General features: G+C 37.8%; 1 protein-coding gene across 10 annotated transcripts in view; it reads right to left on the reverse strand.

Annotated features, from left to right (window-relative positions):
• ANAPC1 (anaphase promoting complex subunit 1) overlaps nt 1-25219 on the reverse strand; it is a 143749-nt gene that overhangs the window by 113539 nt on the left and 4991 nt on the right. For 7 of the 10 annotated variants that reach the window (XR_003437693.1, XM_027129032.1, XM_027129033.1 and 4 more), the window contains exons 4-16: nt 23985-24036; nt 23316-23416; nt 22655-22737; nt 21470-21543; nt 19588-19733; nt 19150-19370; nt 18225-18434; nt 15598-15693; nt 7253-7343; nt 7086-7151; nt 3590-3724; nt 2116-2256; nt 1484-1544 (exon numbers count right to left, since the gene is read on the reverse strand). Coding sequence is in view for 9 of the 10 variants with exons in the window: in XM_027129032.1 (XP_026984833.1) it covers nt 1484-1544; nt 2116-2256; nt 3590-3724; nt 7086-7151; nt 7253-7343; nt 15598-15693; nt 18225-18434; nt 19150-19370; nt 19588-19733; nt 21470-21543; nt 22655-22737; nt 23316-23416; nt 23985-24036 (1477 nt within the window). In the remaining variant the exon portion in view is untranslated. The remainder of the gene's footprint in view (nt 1-1483; nt 1545-2115; nt 2257-3589; nt 3725-7085; nt 7152-7252; nt 7344-15597; nt 15694-18224; nt 18435-19149; nt 19371-19587; nt 19734-21469; nt 21544-22654; nt 22738-23315; nt 23417-23984; nt 24037-25219) is intronic. The other 3 variants (XM_027129036.1, XM_027129037.1, XM_027129035.1) reach the window with 2 other exon arrangements.

Raw genomic sequence — 25219 nt, forward strand, 5'->3', positions numbered from 1 at the left:
TACTTAGGATTAAAATATGTTCTGGATGATTGAACATTCTGGTTAACCAAAGCTTTATAACTTTTCATTATTTCTGACAGCATTGTTTCTAAAATGTTTTACATGCTCTCTGATCAATCAATACCATGTAAACTATAACTTTCTTAATGACTCAATATCATTAGTATGGCTATCACTTAACAGTCCTACACTGTCATACAGCGACCCCCTCAGGGTGGTAAGGGCTACTGCTGTAAAGAGGCCTGGGTCTGCTTTTAGTAGGAAATGGCCCCAAACTGCAATGCTTTCGTATCCTCCCATAATCTCTTTAGAGGATTCTTTTCTTCCCTGCCCACTGGCACTGTCACCGGGGCCCATCCTCAGCAGCATATGCTTTTTCTCATCAATTTGCTACGTGTGTGCATACACAGCAAAGGTTGGAATCAAATGAAACCAATGTTAGAAAACCTAACAATCAAGTTTGTCATGACTGAATCCAAATTAAGTGTAAACCAGATACTGCCTGAGGGGCTGAGGAAAGCTTTATAAGTAAAGTACAAAAACTTACGTGCATGAACTATGTGACTTCTATTTGCTCGTGAGAGAGTAAGATTTTTTTTTTTTAATTAACCTGTTATTTGTTTGTATGTACTTTGGTTAGGCTTATACTTCTTGAGATCACTGGCTAAATACCTTTCAGAAAAGCAAGGCATCTCCATACGAACTCAGAATATCATTTACTACACCAGTGAAAGATACTTCCTAAAACGCAAGTCATTCTAGCCCACTTAGCAAATTGCAGAATTCACACAATCTGCCAACGCTCTGCTCTGGCAGTTAGACTTTGAAACTAATAGATATCCTGAATTTTCTTATATCATACAAGCATTCTTTTCTTAATTTACATTTGTTGGCAAATCTTTTCAATTCCAGTTTTCTTTACTATTCTATGTTCAGAAATATTTTTCACCGAGTACTTTCCAAATTGCATTTCAATAATAATTCAAGCAGACTCCAATTTTATCAAAATACTCCTGAGTGTATTTTTACTATAATGTTAAGTTTTATTCAGTTAAAGGCAATTATGTTAATTTTCAATGTATCTAACAATTGAGAGATATATTTTTGGATTAAAAACCATCAATATGCCAAAAACTATTTTAGTTGCTTGGGCTTCCTTGTTTTTGAGATTTTCTTGCAAGAGGCGTGTCCATACACTGTAATCTCACTGCATGGCTTCTTTTTCATAAGAAATCTCACAGAAGCAGAACTAGCACACACTTCACGGGTTCCCCCAGCCTTAGAGCACACATGGAGCGGGCAGCGCAAAGTGCCCCACAGCTCTTTTTTACAGCTTCTCAGCACAGTAAAAAACTCCATCTCATGGCTTCAAAAACAGCAAAAATTTTTTAAACCCCAATTATTCATGTAAATCAGCAATTACTCCAAATCTTTTAAATCAAACTAAGAACACACAAAAGTGAGGTTTGATTCTTAATCATACCTAATTCAGAGGTGGCAATTTCAGGAATAGTGATCCTAACCATGGAGCCATTACTCAGTTCCTAGGGAAAAGAATGGAAACAAATAAGAGCTAGTAAATGGAATCTGTGCATTCTAAGTCTCTGAATGTCTTAAAAATAGCTGATGCTTCACAAGACTGTCTGTCAAACAAAAATGCAATAAAATAAATGAAAAACAAGCAATATTTTTCAAACAGAATTGAATACTTCGAACTTTTAGAAACAATAAATGTACTTATTTGTAAAACATTTACAAAAATTCTTGTCTTTAACAAAGTGTCTAATTTTCATATAGACACTTGAGTCACCATCACCAAAAGTAAGAGGCTCACTTTTAATAGAAAGACAAAAACCATGCCCATATAAAATTCAACTGATTGAACAGCTTTGTTTTCAATAAATTTTTTAAGAATATATGAACTTCAGAAAAGTTGGCCAGAACTACTTTAAAGTAAAATAGGGCAAAAAAATGACGCATTACAAGAGATTTTAAAAATCACAAGAAACATTTGTTTCCATTTATCACAAAATTCTGCATTCTGACAAACTTTAAATAACAGCCACAATTCTTGGAAAGTTGCCTAACCTTTTAAAAATAAATATGCATACTTACTAGCGTTACCCTGTTATGGACAGGGTCTCTTATAGAATGAATGTAAGTTCCAAGCTGTTGGAAAGTACAATCCTCATTATAGAGAGAATCATGAAGCTTTGAAGAATCCCTTAGTTCTGGAACTGGGGACAATAGAACAGCCTGTAAAAAGTCATAAATACAACACATGTGAAGCATGTTTTGAGAAATTAAGGTTAAAGAAATTATATATCTTTTTTGCATATGGTCTAGCAATTGTACATAATGATTTAAAACCATTCTGCTCTAATCATGACTAAGTACATTGTAGCAGACCAAGGTCCTCACCAAAGCAACTAGAAAAAGTCGATAAAAATAGCACATCTGATGGACAGCACTACAAAGCTGTGGAGACTACCTGGACTTGAGGGACCAAGATCAGGAGAGAAAGAAAGGAATCGGAAGGAGGTGGCCCCAGAGTCTTACAGCACTTGGGATCTAATTGGTCTATCTGCAATCCCAAGATAAACCTATCTAAAACACAAATCCTAACATTCTTAACTCCATGCTCAAAAACCTATAATGCCCTGGAGACTGCATTCGGAATAAAAACCTTTTCATCCTTTCTTTTTCAAGAGCATGTTAGGAAGACAGTGTAAATCCTAGCTCTACCATTTATTAGCTGTATGTCGTTAGACCAGTAACCTCCTTGTACCTCTCTATGTGCCCATCTGTAAAACAAGGATTAATATTTTCCTAATAAAGCTGTTTTAAGGGATTAAATGAGTTAATACATATATAACACTCAGAACAGTGCCTAGTACACAGATAACACTAGAAAACAGGTTATTATTATCCCACCCCCTGCCCTGCCTCACCCAAGAGACTACGTGTACTTTTATAAGCGTTCATTCATTCCACAGACTTCTTGAGTCTTCACTTGTATGCTGGGAGATGGAGATACAACTATGTGTTAAAATGTTCTGCACTGTCCTGCCTCCACGCCCACACCCATGCAATTCCGCATACCCCAAAGCCCCCTTCCATCTACAGACATCCTACTTACCCTCCAGGTCCAAACCAAGGTAGACACGTCTCTAGAAGAGGAGCCTTTGATTCCACCACATCATCCCATCAGAATGTATCTTCCTATCAGTGAATCTCCTATGGTACTTTCTGTTCCTCTTAAGTCTTAATAGTCTACCTATCTTAAATTATAATCTCTTAAAACAGACAGTACATCTGTTCCACCCAAGTAAGATCCCAAGATGAAAAAGAATGCATCACTTTCCTCACTGCAGCACCTTCAAAAACTACCTTACACATCAGAAGGGAAGTCAATGTATGTTTACTGAATCATTTGTGCTTGAAAATATACACATTCTACAAGCATTAGCCAAACTTCCAATTCTGTCATCATTAAAACAGAAAAAAGTTAACCATGGAAAGAACTAATATTTGACCAAACTTCTTTAAAACACTATTAATTTTTGACAACACCCACTCTCTGTCTTACCTCATCCAGGGATCCAAGCAGCTTACTCAGAGGGTTAGGAGTACTAACGCTGTCAAGTGGGGTGCTGGGCCGAGGCATCGTGTTCGACATTGTCAGGGAGGGAGCTGGCAGCCCAGGAATAAAAACCTTTCCCACCTTTAAGCAGTAAAAAAATGTGGAAGAAAATGAGCTTTAATTTTTTGTTGTTGTTGTTGTTGTTGTTGTTGTTTTGGCCACGCCACACAGCTTATAGGATCTTAGTTCCCCGACCAGGGATTGAACCCTGCAGTGGAGGCTCAGAGTCCTAACTACTGGACCACCAGGGAATTTCCTACTGTATCATGTTCTTAAATGAAACATTAGGCACGTAAGCATATATTTCTTTAAATATTTCAAAGTCTATGATCACCAAACACAACTAAAAAACAAAGAGAATTAAAATTTTAATAATGTATCAAATTCTACCAACCAACTATGAGTACCTTGGCATAAATTCTTAATCTGATTCCTTCTTTTCATAACTAAGGACTTCTCTGGGGGCAGGAAACAGGGGGAATGTTAATATAGTCAAGACACTATACAAAATTCAAGTATACTATGCATTTTTCTACCTCATTGGTGGTAAAGGCAGCAGAGACACTAAGCTTTCAGAAACTATAAGCATCAGTCTTGTTAAGTATTTTCCTGGCAGAGAGAAAGACACCAATTACTTCTTGGGAGCCAAAAAATTTAGGCTGAAGCGATACTCAAGAAATTAAATCCAACCTAATTCAAACCGTGCTCTCTAGCTCACAATCTGTCTTCTGTCCTAAACTTTCAAATACTTCTTCCTCAAAAAAAATTTACATTAACTCTTCATTGACCTTAAAAGAATGAGCCAGCAACCCATGCTACCCACTCCTTCCTTTTAGCTACCCACAGGGTTCTCAAGAAAAACACAACAGAAGTTCACACCCACACAGGCTGAAAACTCTTGATAAGACTAAAAGGAGATACTCAGAACTAAAGGGGAATTTTGACAATATACATATTTATGTCAATATACTACCCGAAAGCTAACAGAATTACAGAAGTTGCCCAAATAAAATCCTTAGGATTAAAAAACAAAAATGACAGGAGAACTAGTATATATAAAGTTTTTAAAAAGCCATCAGAGACCACCCCCCCTCCAGTTCATAAAAATATGCAATAAGCACATTCCCTGCTATTCCTCCCACAAATTACCACCACAACAAAATCTGCACGAAATGTATGATGCAACTAGCAGAAGACTCTAAAAGGTGAGGAAAGAAGACTGACTGGCTAGGGGCCTGAGAACCAGGAATGAACTATGAATTCCCTAGCTTTTGTTTTTGTTTCTCCAACTCCCTACGTAACCAGGCCTTGGGCTCTCAAGAGGCCTACAACTCAGAAATGTCCACAAGCACACACCAAAAGAGAGCCCATGAAAACCTTGCTCTTTTGGCCAAAACTTGGTCAGGAAGAGAGACTAAGCAGGGCAGAAACACTTTCGCCCCACCTGCCCCACTTCAGGCAAACACACGGAAGAAGCCACAGCCCTCAGTGCCCGCCCCATCAGGAGCTGTGCTTGGAGACTACGGGCAGGGTCCTGTCATCCCACCTGCAAGGACTAGGTGGCGCCCTGCCCCAGCACAGAGGCGAGGCCTATCTTACAGCCCAGCCATGCAGTAACAAGGTGGCATCGCCTCCCCTCATCAGGCACTGCAGCTGCAGGCACTGCAGACAAAGCCCTGCTCTCGTTGCCACGAGGCAGCCCCTCTCCACCGCCCCACCGTGTGCAGCAACTGTCAAGGGGGAAGAGCCTGGCTTTCATCCTCCCTCTATAATAAAAAGCAGCCTACCTCTCCCCTCCCTGTTCCAGAGACTGTGGGTGGAACACTCTATTCCATCCCTACCCTGCAATAACAAAGCAGCAACCCCTCACTGTCCCAACTAGGGAGTGAGGGGAGGAATGGAGAGGGAGGAAATAGAGAAAAGGACTTTCTAAATACGTGTATGAAATCCTGGTGTGTTTTTTCGGATTAAAAAACAAAAATGACAGAAGAACTAGTATATATAAAGTTTTTGTGAAACTGACCAACGAGTGACCCATGTGTGAAACTGACCAACAATGACACAGTAAAAGATCTGAGAACTAAACACTGATGTATAACACCATTCGGTTCTCAAACTGGCCTCTAGGTAACGTGGAAATTGAGGCAGACCACAGTCTCATTACAGGAGCAGACAGGAAAAAAGACCCAATCAGTAAAGGAATAGCTAGAAAACTTTTAGACAATGACCAACCTACTCCAGACAAACACGATAGGAAAATACTGCACCCCACCCCTCGGCCCTGTGAGCAAAGGCCAGGAGGGAGCCTGGACTTCCATTATCACCTGGCTGTAATGAGGCACCCACCTGGGAAAAACAAAAACAAAAAGCTAACAGTACTTTGGGTTAGCAAGAATGTAAAGAAACTTCGAGAGCTCTCATACACTGTTGGAGGCAAGGAGCACAACCTTGCAACCTTGATGCAACCTACACTTTGGAAAACAATGTGGCACCATGCGGCTAAGTTGAACATGCATATATTCTAAAGGCTAGGAGATATATATTTTTTAAAAACTTTTTAAGCATTGTTTATTAGAGGAAACAGCAAAACAACCCTAGTGGCTGGTAAAGTTCTGGTATAATCATACAACAGAAAACTAGGTAACAGTGCATGAGTCAACAGCTACACGTTAACACAAATAAATCTAAAAATAATATAATGTTGAGCAAAATAAGTCAGAGAAGAGTATGTGGTATGTTTTCTTTATATGAAAATCCAAAAACAAGGAAAATTAAACAATTTACTCGTCAGTGATACATACATAACTGCAAACACTAGTAATAAAAACAAGGGACTGATTTATTCCAAGTAAGGATCTCTGGGGGATGAGGATACAATGAGGAAAGAAAATCCAAGAGACTGTAAATATATGGCAACATCCTGTTTCTTAACCTGGGTAGTGCTTATATGAATGTCTGCTTCATTATCCTTCAAACTGTATTTAAATTTCATAATTTAAATTTGTAAAATTTACATTATTCCGTATGTAAAGTTCACAACTGTTTAAAAAGACACAGACAACATATATATTATACATTTAATACAACGAAAATTTAATAAAACTTTGAGACTTAAGAAAGCTACCCATACATCAATTTCAAAACTATATTCTTTATAAAACTTCAATTAACTTTTTTCTTTTTTTAAAATTATCTATATTCATTAAAGTTTCCCCAACTGCCCTGTTTTCATACTGCCAACCCATCTAATGACAGTAGTCCTAGACCTCCAAATACGGTCCAACCTAAATTGAAGACTTCATTGTCAACTCTTACAAGAATCTTCTGCCAAATTCTATAGACAGGAGGTAAAAAATTTTAAATATCAAACTAAACTAACATTAAAAAATAATTATTAAGGAATTAGTCCTACTAAAAGCATGAAATGCTATTTATTACTTACCCGAACCACTCCTGTGTACAGCACCAGGTTTCCACTGCCTTCCAGGACCAGCATAGTGTCTATCTTCTAAAAAAAAAAAAAAAAAAGGCAAAAATTTTATTTTCCAATCTGTACAAATTATAAAGCACAACGACTTTCAACTTCTCAAGAAATGTGCCTGCATTTACCTCCACTGGAGCTGCATCCTTTGCCTGTATGTTGGTGACGGAGCCAAAGATGAGCTGGGTTTTATCATTACTCTCTTGAAACTTTACACATCTAAATATTCAAATTAAAAGAGAAATACACTATTGATATATGCAACAGCCTCTACTGATCTCAAGGGTATTATACTAACTGTAAAAAGCCTATTTCAAAAAGTTACTTACTGTATGATTCCATTTATAAAACATTTTCAAATGACAAAATTATAGAGATGGAGAACAGATTAGTGGCTGCCAGGGATTGGGGACTGTGGTAGATGGGTGTGGTATATGTGACTCTCAAGTGGGTAGCATGAGGAAGATCTGTGAGGTGATAAAGAAGTTCTGAATCTTGATTGGGGTGTTTGCACAAATCTACACGTGATAAAATTTCATGGAATCAGATACACACACAAATGAGTACATGTAAAACTGAAGAAGTTTGAATGAGGCCCGTTGATTGTACTGATGTCAATTTCCTTGTTTTAACAATGCACTATAGATATGTAAGATGTTACCTCTGGGGGAAAAAGTGCAGGCTCCACAGGACCTCTACTACTTTACAACATCCTGTGATCTATAATAATTTCAAAATTAAAGGTCAATAAATTGGTAAATATATAAATACACATTTTACCTAAGAAGATAAATGAATGGCTAATAAGCGCATGAGAAGATGCTCAACATCATAAGTCATTAGGGAAATGCAAATTAAAACCACTTCAGGGGCTTCCCTGGTGGTACAGTGGTTAAGAACCCGCCTGCCAGTGCAGAGGACATGGGTTCGAGCCCTGGTCCAGGAAGATCCCACATGCCCCGAAGCAACTAAGCCCATGCGCCACAACAGCTAAGTCTGCACTCTAGAGCCCGCGTGCCACAACTACTGAAGCCCAACTGCCTAGAGCCTGTGCCCTGCAACAAGAGAAGCCACCACAATGAGAAGCCCGTGCACCGCAAGAAGAGTAGTCCCCCCACTTGCCACAACTAGAGAAAGCCCACACACAGCAACGAACACCCAATGCAGCCAAAAAATAAATAAATAAATAAAATTTTTAAAACACACTTCAGGGCTTCCCTGGTGGCGCAGTGGTTGAGAATCTGCCTGCTAATGCAGGAGACACGGGTTCGAGCCCTGGTCTGGGAGGATCCCACATGCCGTGGAGCAACTGGGCCCGTGAGCCACAACTGCTGAGCCTGCGAGTCTGGAGCCTGTGCTCCGCAACAAGACAGGCCACAATGGTGAGAGGCCCGCGCACCGCGATGAAGAGTGGCCCCTGTTTGCCACAACTAGAGAAAGCCCTCGCACAGAAACAAAGACCCAACACAGCCAAAAGTTAATTAATTAAATTTTTTTAAAAAAGTAACTGTACCATTTAATTAAATAAAAATAAAAACACTTCACACCCACCAGAAAGGCTATAATCAAAGAAAATGACAATATCAAATCTTGTCAAAAGGAACCAAGATGGTGGAGTAGAAGTAGAAGGGAGTGCTCTCACTCCCTCTTGTGAGAACACCAGAATCACATATAGCAGCTGGACAATCATCGACAGGAAGACACTGGAACTCACCAAAAAAGATACCCCACATCCAAAGACAAAGGAGAAGCCACAATGAGATGGTAGGAGGGGCGCAATCAGTAAAAATCAAAGCCCATAACTGCTGGGTGGGTGACTCACAAACTGGAGAACGCTTATACCACAGAAGTCCACCCACTGGAGTGAAGGTTCGCAGCCCCACATCAGGCTTCCCAACCTGGGGGTCTGGCAACGGGAGGAGGAATTCCTAGAGAATCAAACTTTGAAGCCTAGTGGGATTTGACTACAGGACTTCGACAGGACTGAGAGAAACAGAGACTCCACTCTTGGAGGGCGCACACAAAGTAGTGTGTGCATCGGGACCCGGGGAAGGAGCAGTGACCCCAGGGGAGACTGAACCAGACCTACCTGCTAGTGTTGGAGGGTCTCCTGCAGATGCAGGGGGTGGCTGGGGCTCACCGTGGGGACAAGGACACTGGCGGCAGAAGTTCTGGGAAGTACTCATTGGCATAAGCCCTTCCAGGGTCTACCATTAGGCCCACCAAAGATCCCAGATAGGCTCCAGTGCTGGGTTGCCTCAGGCCAAACAACCAACAGGGAGGGAACCCAGCCCCACCCATCAGCAGTCAAGTGGATTAAAGTTTTACAGAGCTCTGCCCACCAGAGCAACAGTCAGCTCCACCCACCACCAGTCCCTCCCATCAGGAAACTTACACAAGCCTCTTAGATAGCCTCATCAACCAGAGGGCAGACAGCAGAAGCAAGAAGAACTACAATCCTGCAGCCTGTGGAACAAAAACCACATTCAAAGAAAGACAGACAAGATGAATAGGCAGAGGGCTATGTACTGGATGAAGGAACAAGATAAAACCCCAGAAAAACAACTAAATGAACTGGAGATAGGCAACCTTCCAGAAAAAGAATTCAGAATAATGATAGTGAAAATGATCCAGGACCTCGGAAAAAGAATGGAGGCAAAGATCGAGAAGATGCAAGAAATGTTTAACAAAGACCTAGAAGAATTAAAGAACAAACAAACAGAGATGAACAATACAATAACTGAAATAAAACTACACTAGAAGGAATCAATAGCAGAATAACTGAGGCAGAAGAACGGATAAGTGACCTGGAAGACGGAATGGTGGAATTCACGGCTGCAGAACAGACTAAAGAAAAAAGAATGAAAAGAAATGAAGACAGGGCTTCCTTGGTGGCGCAGTGGTTGAGAGTCCGCCTGCCGATGCAGGGGACACGGGTTCGTGCCCCGGTCTGGGAAGATCCCACATGCCGCAGAGCGGCTGGGCCCACGAGCCATGGCTGCTGAGCCTGCGTGTCCAGAGCCTGTGCTCCGCAACGGGAGAGGCCACAACAGTGAGAGGCCCGCGTACCACCAAAAAAAAAAAAAACAGAAATGAAGACAGCCTAAGAGACCTCTGGGACAACATTACACGCAACAACATTCACATTATAGGGGTCCCAGAAGGAGAAGAGAGAGAGAAAGGACAAGAGAAAATATTTGAAGAGATTATAGTCGAAAACTTCCCTAACATGGGGAAGGAAGTAGCCACCCAAGTCCAGGAAGGGCAGCGAGTCCCATAGAGGATAAACCCAAGGAGAAACACACCGACACACACAGTAATCAAATTGGCAAAAATTAAAGATAAAGAAAAATTACTGAAAGCGGCAAGGGAAAAACGACAAATAACATACAAGGGAACTCCCATAAGGTTAACACCTGATTTCTCAGCACAAACTCTACAAGCCGGAAGGGAGTGGCATGGTATATTGAAAGAGAAGAAATGGAAGAACCTACAACCAAGACTACTCCACCCAGCAAGGATCTCATTCAGATTCGATGGAGAAATCAAAAGTTTTACAGACAAGCAAAAGCTAAGAGAATTCAGCACCACCAAACCAGCTCTACAACAAATGCTAAAGGAACTTCTCTAAGGGGGAACACAAGAGAAGAAAAGGACCTACAAAAACAAACCCCAAACAATTAAGAAAATGGTCATAGGAACATATATATCGATAATTACCTTAAACATGAATGGATTAAATGCTCCAACCAAAAGATACAGGCTTGCTAAATGGATACAAAAACAAGACCCACATATATGCTGTATACAAGAGACCCACTTCAGACCTAGGGACACATACAGACTGAAAGTGAGGGGATGGAAAAAGATATTCCATGCAAATGGAAATCAAAAGAAAGCTGGAGTAGCAATACTCATATCAGATAAAACAGACTATAAAATAAAGAATGTTACAAGAAACAAGGAAGGACACTACATAATGATCAAGGGATCAATCCAAGAAGAAGATATAACAATTATAAATATATATGCACCCAACATAGGAGCACCTCAATACATAAGGCATCTGCTAACAGCTATAAAAGAGGAAACCGACAGTAACACAATAATAGTGGGGGACTTTAACACCTCACTTACACCAATGGACAAATCATCCAAAATGAAAATAAATAAGTAAACAGAAGCTTTAAATGACACAACAGACCAGATAGATTTAATTGATATTTATAGGACATTCCATCCCAAAACAGCAGATTACACTTTCTTCTCAAGTGCGCACGGAACATTCTCCAGGATACATCACATCTTGGGTCACAAATCAAGCCTCAGTAAATTTAAGAAAATTGAAATCATATCAAGCATCTTTTCTGACCACAACGCTATGAGATTAGAAATCAATTACAGAGAAAAAAACGTAAAAAACACAAACACATGGAGGATAAACAATACGTTACTAAATAACCAAGAGATCACTGAAGAAATCAAAGAGGAAATCAAAAAATAACTAGAGACAAATGACAATGAAAACACGACGATCCAAAACCTATGGGATGCAGCAAAAGCAGTTCTAAGAAGGAAGTTTATAGCTATACAAACCTCAAGAAAACAAGAGAAATCTCAAATAAACAAACTCACCTTACGCCTAAAGGAACTAGAGAAAGAAGAACAAACAAAACCCAAGGTTAGCAGAAGGAAAGAAATCATAAAGGTCAGAGCAGAAATAAATGAAATAGAAACAAAGAAAACAATAGCAAAGATCAATAAAACTAAAAGCTGGTTCTTTGAGAAGATAAACAAAATTGATAAACCATTAGCCAGACTCATCAAGAAAAAGAGGGGAAAGACTCAAATCAATAAAATTAGAAATGAAAAAGGAGAAGTTACAACAGACACTGCAAAAACACAAAGCATCCTAAGAGACTACTACAAGCAACTCTATGCCAATAAAATGGACAACCTGGAAGAAATGAACAAATCCTTAGAAAGATATAAGCTTCCAAGACTGAAACAGGAAGAAACGGAACATATGAACAGACCAATCACAAGTAATGAAATTAAAACTGTGATTAAAAATCTTCCAACAAACAAAAGCCCAGGACCAGATGGCTTCACAGGTGATTCTATCAAACACTTACAGAAGAGCTAACATGATCCTTCTCAAACTCTTCTAAAAAATTGCAGAGGAAGGAACACTCCCAAACTCATTCTATGAGTCCAGCATCACACTGATACCAAAACCAGACAAAGATACTGCAAAAAAAGAAAATTACAGACCAATATCACTGATGAATATAGATGCAAAAATCCTCAACAAAATACTAGCAAACAGAATCCAACAACACATTAAAAGGATCATACACCATGATCAAGTGGGATTTATCCCAGGGATGCAAGGATTCTTCAATATACGCAAATCAATCAATGTGATACACCATATTAACAAATTGAAGCATAAAAACCATATGATCATCTCAATAGATGCAGAAAAAGCTTTTGACAAAATTCAACACCGATTTATGATAAAAACTCTCCAGAAAGTGGGCATAGAGGGGACCTACCTCAACATAATAAAGGCCATATATGACAAACCCACAGCAAACATCATTCTCAATGCTGAAAAACTGAAAACATTTCCTCTAAGATCAAGAACAAGACAATGTTGCCCACTCTCACCACTATTATTCAACACAGTTTTGGAAGTTTTAGCAACAGCAATCAGAGAAGAAAAAGAAATAAAAGGAATCCAAATCGGAAAAGAAGTAAAACTGTCACTGCTTGCAGATGACATGATACTATACATAGAGAATCCTAAAGATGCTACCAGAAAACTACTAGAGTTAATCAATGAATTTGGTAAAGTAGCAGGATACAAAATTAATGCACAGAAATCTCTTGCATTCCTATACACTTACGATGAAATATCTGAAAGAGAAAGTAAGGAAACCCTCCCATTTACCACTGCAACAAAAACAATAAAATACCTAGGAATAAACCTACCTAGGGAGACAAAAGACCTGTATGCAGAAAACTATAAGACACTGATGAAAGAAATTAAAGATGATACCAACAGATGGAGAAATATACCATGTTCTTGGATTGGAAGGATCAATATTGTGAAAATGATTATACTACCCAAAGCAATCTACAGGTTCAATGCAATCCCTATCATATTACCAATAGCATTTTTTACAGAACTAGAACAAAAAAATCTTAGAATTTGTATGGAGACACAAAAAACCCTGAATAGCCAAAGCAGTCTTGAGGGAAAAAAACAGAGCGGGAGAAATCAGACTCCCTGACTTCAGACTATACTACAAAGCTACAGTAATCAAGACAATATGGTACTGGCACAAAAAGAGAAACATAGATCAATGGAACAAGATAGAAAGCCCAGAGATAAACCCACAAACCTATATGGTCAACTAATCTATGACAAAGGAGGCAAGGATATACAATGGAGAAAAGACAGTCTCTTCAATAAGTGTTGCTGGGAAAACTGGACAGCTACATGTAAAAGAATGAAATTAGAACACTCCCTAACACCATACACAAAAATAAACTCAAAATGTATTCGAGACCTAAATGTAAGACCGGACACTATAAAACTCTTAGAGGAAAACATAGGAAGAACACTCTTTGACATAAATCACAGCAAGATCTTTTTTGATCCACCTCCTAGAGAAATAGAAGTAAAAACAAAAGTAAACAAATGGGACCTAATGAAACTTCAAAGCTTTTGCACAGCAAAGGAAACCATAAATAAGATGAAAAGACAACCCTCAGAATGGGAGAAAATATTTGCAAACGAATCAACAAAGGATTAATCTTCAAAATATATAAACAGCTCATGCAGCTCAATATTGAAACAAACAACCCAATCCAAAAATGGGCAGAAGACCTAAATAGGCATTTCTCCAAAGAAGACATACAGATGGCCAAGAGGCACATGAAAAGCTGCTCAACATCACTAATTATTAGAGAAATGCAAATCAAAACTGCAGTGAGATATCACCTCACACCAGTTAGAATGGGCATCATCAGAAAATCTACAAACAACAAATGCTGGAGAGGGTGTGGAGAAAAGGGAACCCTCTTGCACTGTTGGTGGGAATGTAAATTGATACAGCCACTATGGAGAACAGTACAGAGGTTCCTTAAAAAACTAAAAATAGGATTACCATATGATCCAGCAATCCCACTACTGGGCATATACCCAGAGAAAACCATAATTCAAAAAGACACATGCACCCCAATGTTCACTGCAGCACTATTTACAGTAGCCAGGTCATGGAAGCGACCTAATGCCCATCAACAGACGAATGAATAAAGAAGATGTGGTACATATATACAATGGAATATTACTCAGCCATAAAAAGTAACGAAATTGGGTCATTTGTTGAGACGCGGATGGATCTAGAGACTGTCATACAGAGTGAAGTAAGTCAGAAAGAGAAAAACAAATATCGTATATTAACACATGTATGTGGAACCTAGAAAAATGATACAGATGTACCAGTTTGCAGGGCAGAAGTTGAGACACAGATGCAGAGAACAAATGTATGGACACCAAGAGGGAAAGCCGCAGGGGGTTGGGGATGGTCATGTGATGAATTGGGTGATTGGGATTGACATGTATACACTGATGTGTAAAAAATTGATGACTAATAATAACCTGCTGTATAAAAAAATAAATAATATTCAAAAATTTAAAAAAGAAATCTTGTCAAGGATGAAGAAATTGGAACACTCAAACATTACTGGTGGGAATGTAAAATGGTACAGCTTATTTGGAAGACAAATCTAGCAATTTCTTTAAAAGTTTACAACGAATTTATCATTTGATCCACTCCTAGTTATCTACCTATCTATCTACCTGAAATCATGTATGTCCACACAAAGGCTTTGGCTCCAATGTTCATAGTGCCATAATTCACAATGGTCAAAAAAGTGTAAACAACCCAAATGCCCATCAACTAATGACTAGATAGACAAAATGTGGTATATTTATACAATACTACAAAGCAAGAGGAATAAAATATTTATACATGTTATACATGGTAGGCCCTAAGAAACATGCTAAGTGGAAGAAGGTGGACACACAAAAAATTATATATTGTACGATTCTATTTACATAAAATATCCAGAAAAGGCAAATCTACAGAGGCAGAAAGCCTATATACTGGTTGCCTGAGGTTGGGAATGGGAACAGAGACTGAATGCAAGTCAAGCACAAGAGATCTTTTTAAAGTGATAGAAATTTTGAAAACTGGATTGTGGTGATGCTGCATAACTGTGAATTTACTAAAAATCATTAAACTGTACACTTAAAACATGTTAATTTTATGGTATGTAAATTATTTCAATAAAGCTACTTAAGTCAAAAAAAAGAGAGAGAGAGAGAGAGAAAAAGAAAAAGAAAAAACAGTCCTAAGTTTATTTATACCAAATGAATGAGATACATAAACGCACTTACCGTAACTGGAGCTGGGACTCTACTAAAAAGCACAAGAACTTCTGCCCACATAGATCAGATGTAATAAAGACTTTTGAGGCCTGTGAATTTTTCTCCCTGTAATAGATATATTAGTAAAGAAACTGTTGGCACTCACTTAAAAATCTACCATAGTAATTATTAAAAGTCTTTGAAAATATTCTACAGGAAATACTACTTGGGCCAAGCAATAACCTCGAAAACACAAAAGCACTTCTAAGAATTGAACTTCATGATCTCTAAGATTCCTTTCAGCTCTTTGACTCTGAGTCCACTACACAGCTTTTTGGGGGAAAAATTACAATAAATGTAATCATTACCAACAGACTTTTTAATTCCACATTATGCAAGCTGCCTACTGCTAAAGTAATGCAAACTTGAAGAGATCTTAGACCTCTTACAGGGTCTAAGGGGTCAGACATTTTATAACATGACCTCTCCAATCTATCCTCTCTCTCAGATTAGGCTCCACTTCATCCCTTTTTTTTAACCCATACTCAAAAATTCTCTATTCTCAAAAATTTCTTTGTAACTCTGTACAATAAGGATCTGCAATATATCCAACTTAGCAATAAGGTATTTAAAGACAAATGATTTTTAAATACAGGGAATTTTTATTCTATATATAAGGAATTTTTATTTTATAAGAAATTTTTATTTTATATATATAAAAATAGAACATACTTCAACACTGTACTCACATCTTTCCTTTCCTCCAACTGCCTATCCCTGACCTGCCAGCCTAAGAACATGCGCTTGTCTTTCTACTCGGATGTGGAGAGCTTAAGGCCGTACAGCCAGCTGTATTTTCAGTGCTTTCCCTGCTCTGGGTATATAGTCTTTTCGTAGCCTACTCTCTCATATTAAAATGAGTCTTTAAATACAGAGATGGACTAAATATTAGATTATATAAAGGACTTACTGTTAATTTGGCTGGGTGTAAAAATGGTAGCATGGTTAGGTAAGAAAATGTCCTTACTTTTTAGAGAAACACACTTAGGTATTTAAGGGCAAAAATGAAGACTAATTTTCTCTAACATAGTTCAGGAAAAACAAAACTCTCCCTTGACCCTGAGATTCCCTCAGCTAGTTTTGTATCCTCATTCCCATTCAAAGGCAAACTCCCTGGACAGTCTGTATACCTATGTTCACCTCCTCGGTCCCCATTTACTTTTTCCACCCCATTCCACTCCACCCTAGACCCCTACCCCCAGGTGCTCTGGCCAAGGTCACCAGTGACCTTGCCATCCAGGTACTGCCTCTCTGAGCTCACCTAAGAGTGCCACACTTCACCAGCACCTGGCAACATTGGCATCTTCTTCTCAAAAGCCACTTTTCTTGTGTTCCATGACATGTCCTGCTGCTTCCCCCACCTGACCTCTCTTGCTCTGTCTCTCTGCAGCAGCTTTATCTCTTTTCACCCCTCCCAAATCTTAAGCTTCCAAGACTTTAGTCACTAGCCCTCTTCTGATTCTACACAGCCTGGTTTTAACTATTCGGAAGCCACAGACTCTGAGAATCTAATGAATGTTAAACCCTCTGCTAAAGAAAAGGCCTATACACCACACATCCCCATGATTACTATCTTTGGTTCCTGAGGGTTACCAGAACCCCTGCAACTGCAAGCTCATCCACAGGCCCTCCTCGAACCCAACCTCTACACACTCCATAAACTCCAATCCACCTGTCTTGCCTCATCCATAAACTCCAATCCACCTGTCTTGCCTCATCCATAAACTCCAATCCACCTGTCTTGCCTCATCCATAAATTCCAATCCACCTGTCTTGCCTCAATCACCACTGATAAGTGACTGCTCTGACCCCTGAGTTTATGACCCACATATAAAGCACCTTCTTACAGCTCTCATCAAACAGAACAGCCCAAAAGGCCATCTGTCTCCACCTCCTCTTTCACAGCCCTTTCCCCTCCTCCTGCACAAACAAATGGAGAGTATTTTTAATTCCCTGAACAAACCACAGATTCACACTTTTGCACTTTTCTTCTGATCCCCTCTAACTACTGTGTACTGCCTCGCTTACCCACCCAGGAAATACCTAGTCATCTTTCCAAAGCCCTACCAGCAGATGAGCAGTGCCACCATCCTCCAGCTGGCTCTTTCTGAGGACAGGGACAGCAACTTATTTGCTGATAAACCACAGCCACCAGTACACACACTGGCATTGACTGAATGACTGATTAAAGAGAACATAAAAGGAGGAAGGTCACATGGAACAGAGGTCTGAGTTGTGTTTCCCAGAAAAACAGCTGATACTCAACTAACATAAAGACAAAACTTAAGAAAAATGTTATAAATTCCCAAGTTTCCTAATCTACAGGAATTAGTTGTCTCTCCCTAAAACATCAAACACCTCAAATCTGAGAGATTACTAAGGAAGAAATAGCAAATGACAAAAGAATATTTTTATGATCACCTTAATATCACTAACACCCTCTACTGAAACTGAGGTAGCCTTTAATATATATCTCTATGTATTTTAGAAATATTAATAACTGCTTATACTCAAAGGAAGCTTTACACAAAATGCCAAGTATTTTCTAAAACTTTTAGCATCATTTTTCTTTGAATATAAAAATATATACTCCAAACCTTATATTAGTAATCGTTTCTGTCCATAAATGGTCCATACAAAGTTCAGGAACAATTGGCTCTGTTTCTGGTGCAAGAAAGGAGCCGTTAGAATTACTATTTGGAGAATGAGAAATACTGTGTCTCTTTGGAGACTGATTATGGCTTGAAAGGTTGAACCTTTGCACCCCTGAAAAAGAGTGCACTCCTAAGGCTGGAGAATGAGCACGACTGCAAAATAAAGAGAAAAGAGTGCACCACAATTAATAACGCAGGCTGATATAACACACTTTCTAATAAAGCTTTCCAAATTCTATGTATGGAGAGTATTCATAACATAAACCCAGTCAGAAATACAATTTTTTTAAAAAGAAGTAGCTACTTAAACAGTTTGTCAACATGCTTTATTATATTCTAAGGATTTAGAATTCCTGTTAGAATTCTTTTTCTTTAACTGAAAATCAGTTCATTTTCTGCCTCAGAAAATCAATTATTTATACCAATATTATTCAAAAAAGTTTAAACTATGTTCCTATACATTCAAACATATACACACCAACAAAACTATGTCCCTATTGTACCAGACAGATATTAACAAAAACAAAAGAAAAGCTAATGCAAATTAAGACAAAAGAAAACAGTACCAAAAAATTTCTGTAATTAATATTCACCAAACTGCTGCTACTTAGTGGTAAAAATGAGGCACTCTTACAACAAGCACTGGCAGTCTCTAAATATGACTCAGTGAAAAAGTAACACAGTAGGCCTGGAAGTCTTAGTAAAAATAGCACAACTGGAATAATGCTGTTTTCTCTAAAAGATACTCAGGATCTGTCAACAGAAATTTTAAATCCTTCAAATCACAAGAGAAAGTTTTAAAAGAAGGTATCTTTTTCTTGGGATGTCTTGTTTAAAGCAAGGAAATGCTTCCACACTTAATTCCCACCTGAGAGCTGCCATGTTGGAAATGGAAGGTGAGCGGGAGTGTAGGCTGGGCGAGGAGGCTGAGCGACTCTGGCTGTGGATGGAGGAGTAGTTCTGGAAGGGGGAAGCCACGGGGGAGTCTCCCCTGGAGAGGCTTCTGAGGTGTGCTGTGAGCGAGCTGCTGGTGGCCACATTCTGTGGGGTGCCCCCCTGTTCAGAGAACTTTAAAACAACATTCTCTTCCTTAAGTCAAAATGAAAAGGGGGAGGGGGCAGAAAATAATTAGATTAAAAGGGCAATTTCCTTGTGAGAATGCAGGGTAGTTGCCAGTTATTAAAGATATAATATCTTTTTACCTAAAGCACTCAACCTATTTCACAAGTGATTCTTCTAAAAACCTGCAAAGTTTTTAGTATTAACTATCCTTTTCTATTAAGAAGTGATCTGCCTTCACCCTTACCTCTGTTTTGACTCTCCGGAGAGCCCACACAGAATGCAAACCTTGAACGGTGTCATAGGTCATTACAACGGAGGGATCAGTGTTGAGAAAAACAATTTTCATTGCATGATCTACAACATATTGTACCCGTGATGAACCAAAAAGACCTTAAAGACAGAACAGAAATGATCAGGTATAGAACAATGGACTTTTACAAGACTGTTGTTTATGAAGTGACTTCTTGCAATTCCTAAAGATAAAGAGAAATCAAGGCAATTAAGGCACAAAAATCTATTAATATATTACATAATTAACCCTCAATTTTTAATAAATTTATTTGGGCATCAATTCCTTTAAAATATATTAAAGATGAGAATCTTACGAGTTTTGATTTCACACACATGCAACTAAATGTTGAAGGTTTGTGCTGACTAAACCATTAAATTCATCAGCCACAGGTAAAAGGTCCATGACTCCTTTAATAACTGACTTATTCTTAAATTACACTCAACCATTCGACCAAGTTTGACTTCCTTACAGGTTCTTTTCTTCTCTAAGAAATCTGTTCTCTACTATAACTATTCAAACAGTGCTGAACAGTACACTACTGTTTCTGCTTTACTGGATACACATGCAAAATAAGTTTTTTCCTAGTGAGTCCAGCTTTTACATCTACAGTCCCATAAACTGGTTTCTACATCCTTATTTGACTGTCTCCTAAATGTTGCCCTCTCAGTTAAAATACTGAAAAATTTAAAAAGAATTATTTTATAAAAGGAGTACTTTATAAAGAAAGAAATAAAAATCATTCATAATTCCACTCAAAACAACCTCTACTAATATATTTTGGGAGCACTCGTCTGAGTTTTTTTTTTTCCTATACAGACATATTTTTTATGTTCTTACAAAATTAGGATGATATTGCAGTTAGTTTTGTACCTTACTTAACATTATGAATAAGCAATTCCTGAGCTCATTAAATATTATTCAAAAACATGATCAATAATGGCTGCATACCATTCAATCACACACTCTGACATGTTTTTTTAGGTTGTTTGTAGTTGTTAGCAGTATAATATAGAATTATCAATAAACTTTTTCTGTAAAAGGCCAAAGAGTAAATAGTTTAGGCTTTGCAGACATACTGACTCTGTAGCATAATTTTTTTTGTTTTCTACAACCTTTTAAAAGGGTAAAAACCACTCTTGGCTCTTAAGCCTTGGAAAAATAAACTGGATTTAGCCCCCAGGCTGTAGTTTGCCAAGCCCTGATATAGAAGATAAAAACCTCAGTGGTATTTCAGAATATATACTTGGGATAAAGTCCTTAAAGTAAAATTGGTCAAAGAATATAAATATTTTTTTTTAGCCTTCAAGTCCTCATTATTCATAATAGCCTATGTTTGGTCACATTTAAAATTTTAAAACAAGCATCTAGAAATACCTCTAGGAACTATTAAAAGTCTGAGTCCCAGCAAATTATGTTATTATGAGCAGGGAAAATGAAATATTAAAAATTTCCAAAGTAAAGGTCTAAGGCCCTACATTTCTTTATTCCAAAAAAAGGAAACGATTTTAGTTTATCTAAGTATTGTTCATTTACTTACTAATTACTAAGGAACAAAGTCCAGAGTCATCTACAGGTAAGTTAGAAAATATATCAGTATTTCTGGTTGATGTATAGGCTCTATTTTTACTAAAAGAATAGCTGTTAAAACAATTAATACCAGGGTATTCAATGAATTAATTAATATGAATTATTTTCATAATAAGAGTTATTTTTAAATGCTTAAATTATATTATTTTTATAAAAGAAATCTAATTTTCATAAGCTCCTTTATTTCCTCCCCAGCCCCAAACTCAAAAGAGAGCCTACATAAAAGAATTTATAAATATACACTTACTTCCAGATTTACAAACAAGAGGTGTGATTTCATCTAGTGGATGCAGCATGCTGAACATAGTGGGTAAAGGTTCTCTAGTAAAGAACAAATAAATAATCACCAACATAAGATGACTCCATTTGTGCACAAATTTTGTACTTTCCTTGCAAAGAAATGTCTTCTGCAGATTACACTAACAACTAGAAACCTACCATCTCAAAAAGCAACCCTCTAAAAACTTTTGACCTACTGTTTTTCACAGTATCTTCTATTTTATTCCTAGAAATCTTTCCTCTTATGCAGGGTAAATTTGCGCGCGCGCGCGCACACACACACACACACACACACACACACACACACACACACACGGAACTCAGTGTAGCCCAGGTAGTATCTGTGAGCAGCAGTCAACACCTTTCAGAACAAACAGAGTAATGGGCATAAGGCAGTCATTTTTTTTTAAAACCTCTCTTAGTGGCAGTGTCTCTAACAACTAGGAAAGAAATTTAGTCTTCTAGACCTATTGACAAAAGAGAGTATTTAAAAATAAAAAGAAGAAACACTTCAAGTAAATGAAATGGCTGCATTTTCTTAAGGAGTGACTGAAAAAAGAGGAAAAAACAGACCTTCTATCTAAACACAGAGAGAGATTAAAATCTATAAGCAATTTTCTTAAAACTCAGTGTCTACTACTTGCAGCACACTGTGACAGGTACTGTATGTTCCTGCCCGTCAACGAGCTCACAGCTGATTAGGGAGACAAAGTAAACACACTATAATTTATTACGCACCTAAGACATAAGAAGCGCTATGTCAAGAGATTATATACATTAGCTTGTTAAATTACTGCATAAATCCTAAGAAATAAATGACAGTATTCTTCCTGTAACAGATAAGGAAACTAAAGCCAAAGCTAATGATTTGCCCAAAGTAACATGATGGAAAAAATGGCAGAGCTAAGAATTGAGTTTTGTTATCTTTAAGCCAAGTGTTTGCTCAATTTTACTACTTGGGGAAAAAAGCTGTAGATAATTAAGAGCCAAGTGAGAAGTAGAACTCATAAGGGTACAATGCTGAGATGAGAGAAAAAGGCATCTATCTGTGCTGACAGCATGGAAATTATCATCATCCCAAACTTTTGGGTAAACAATTTTACCTTAGAACCAACCAAAAAAAGCCCAAGGAATCATATTCTGACCTGCATACCTGGGTGGGCCTGGAGGAACCTCATGTGAAGAGCTGCTTCGTTCAAACAACAAGCCATACTTCGTGGGCCAAACATTTGCAACCTATTGGGTAAAAGGGTGAGGAAAAAAACAGAAGTAAAAGAAACTATTCTTTATAACATGTTTTTACGAAACATTACAGAACATTAGATTTCCTTCCAATTTAATAAGAGTTTTGCAAAGTAACAATCATTAACTATAATTTTTAAGTAATTCTAACAAGTAAATCTAAGACAAAATCAAATCTAAGAAAGAGAAGTTCGACCTGAAATTCCTGCCAGTAGCTAATATCAGTACCAAAATGACAGTGTGATTAAAGTGTAACAACAGCATTAGGGCATGAAAAAGATAATGAGAAACAGGAGAAAGACTAATATTGCTCAAGTGCTTGAATAAAACCAAAATGATTTCTTCTATGTCACTTAAACTGAAAAAAAACCTCTCAGAAAAGACTTCATAATTCACTTCACTAAATAATTTATTTTTAAGACAAAGGATGGAAATGGTAAGCCACTACAAGTTTATTTCAGTAAAAATAACATTTTTGATTACAAGACATGAGAGTAGCAATACTTCTGAAACCAATTAATTCAAGAATATTCTCCAGTAAAACACAAAAACACTGAAACACTCAAGTTTACCTGAAAAGGTAAAGAAGCTATGTAATCCTTTCCTTCTATGCTATGCATGTTAATACATGAGCTTTGCAATATACATATGCATTTTTCTACTTCATCACTACCTGAAAAGAGAGAGTACAACAAGATATATGCATTGTTTTCAAAAAAAAAATCCCAATAATCATAAATTGCAATTCCCGGGACTTCCCTGGTGGCACAGTGGTTAAGAATCTGCCTGCCAATGCAGGGGACACGGGTTCGAGCCCTAGTCCAGGAAGATCTCACATGCCGCGGAGCAACTAAGCCTGTGCAGCACAACTACTGAGCCTACGCTCTAGAGCTCGAGAGCCACAACTACTGAAGCCCAAGCGTCTAGAGCCCGTGCTCTGCAACAACAGAAGCCACCGCAATGAGAAGCCCGCACACTGCAACAAAGAATAGCCCCTGCTCACCGCAACTGGAGAAAGCCCGCATGCAACAATGGAGACCCAACACAGCCATAAATAAATAAATAAATAAATGTTTTAAAAATAAATGAATTGCAATTCCCAACAACACAAATTCTTTAATGCACAATATAAAAATGCTTGCGCTAACCCACCATTATTAGTGGCTTACTTTGAATGAAAAAAATGAGATAAACATTTGGAATCATCATAAGATCAAATAAAATTTCAAAAAGGAACTTACCATAGTCCTTTTCAGACTTATCCTGTGATATAATGAAGTCACACCACAATGCCTAAAATCAAAACAAAATGCTTACCTAGGAAAATGACATCTAAATAATAACCTATTAACTAATGTTATCTAAATAATAGTGTCACCTACATAACGGTCCCTCCTCATCAGCTCAACACATATACCATGGGAACAAAGAAAAATAAGATAAAACTAGACTAATTAATGATAACTATCTTAAGGAAAGATAAACTATGCTTGCAAATAAAAAGAAAAGGGAAAACAAAATCAAGAAACGTACTAGATAGCTTTGCAGCAAAAGTGAATTCAAATAGTGGTTCAACCTGTAGTAAACCCTATATCCTATACAAAGCTAAAGATTATCAGAAGAGTTGAAAATTGCCAAGCTATTTTATAATCTCCAGACTTACCTAATCTTGTCATTCTCTGACTCGCCAGAAAGAATGTTTAGAAAAACATTTCCCTTTCTTAAGGGCCCATCTTAAAAATATATATACAAACTAGGAAAAGCCGTTAAACTTCAACTGACAATCACTTATTGAAATTTTTTAATGGCACTCACTTACTGAATGCCACTGAAAAGCCGTTAAACTTCAACTGACAATCACTTATTGAAATTTTTTAATGGCATTTTTATGTGTCTTTTTAATTGTGGTAAAATATACATAACATAAAATTTACCATCTTAACCATTTTTCAGTGGTATTAAATACATTCACAATGTTACATGAGGGGGAAATTATCAGCAAAAAGAGCACTGGCTTTGACACTCCTGGATGGAAATGCTTTCACACATGCTCTCAAATTTGGGAATAATTCAGTTGACCCTTCCTAATAAATTGTTAGAAGAGTACAACACTCATCAGGAAATAGTTCATGGAAAAAAAAAAAAAGCAGTGTCGAGGTACGATTTCAGTGTCTACATATGGGGAACTTCACATGAGTAAAAAGCTTCTAAAAACATCCTGTCAGTAGCCTAACAATTAATGCAACCAACAAAAATGTTTTCACTTCTCCCCCAACTTGATATTCTAAAAACTTTCAGTAAGAAAAGATGAAACAGTACAGTGGACATCTGTCTCACCTGAATTCTGCCGTACCTGTTTAAGGGCATTTGAGTACACGTGGAATTGCAGGGGGCAGGGGCTATTTGAAAATTGCACACATCATGACACTTTACCCCTAATCACTTCATCGTGCATTTCCTAAAACTAAAGATGTAC

Source organism: Aethalodelphis obliquidens, unplaced genomic scaffold, assembly GCF_003676395.1.
Source record: "Aethalodelphis obliquidens isolate GAN/ISIS:26980383/991018 unplaced genomic scaffold, ASM367639v1 scaffold35, whole genome shotgun sequence".
In the NCBI taxonomy this organism is placed as follows: Eukaryota; Metazoa; Chordata; class Mammalia; order Artiodactyla; family Delphinidae; genus Aethalodelphis; species Aethalodelphis obliquidens.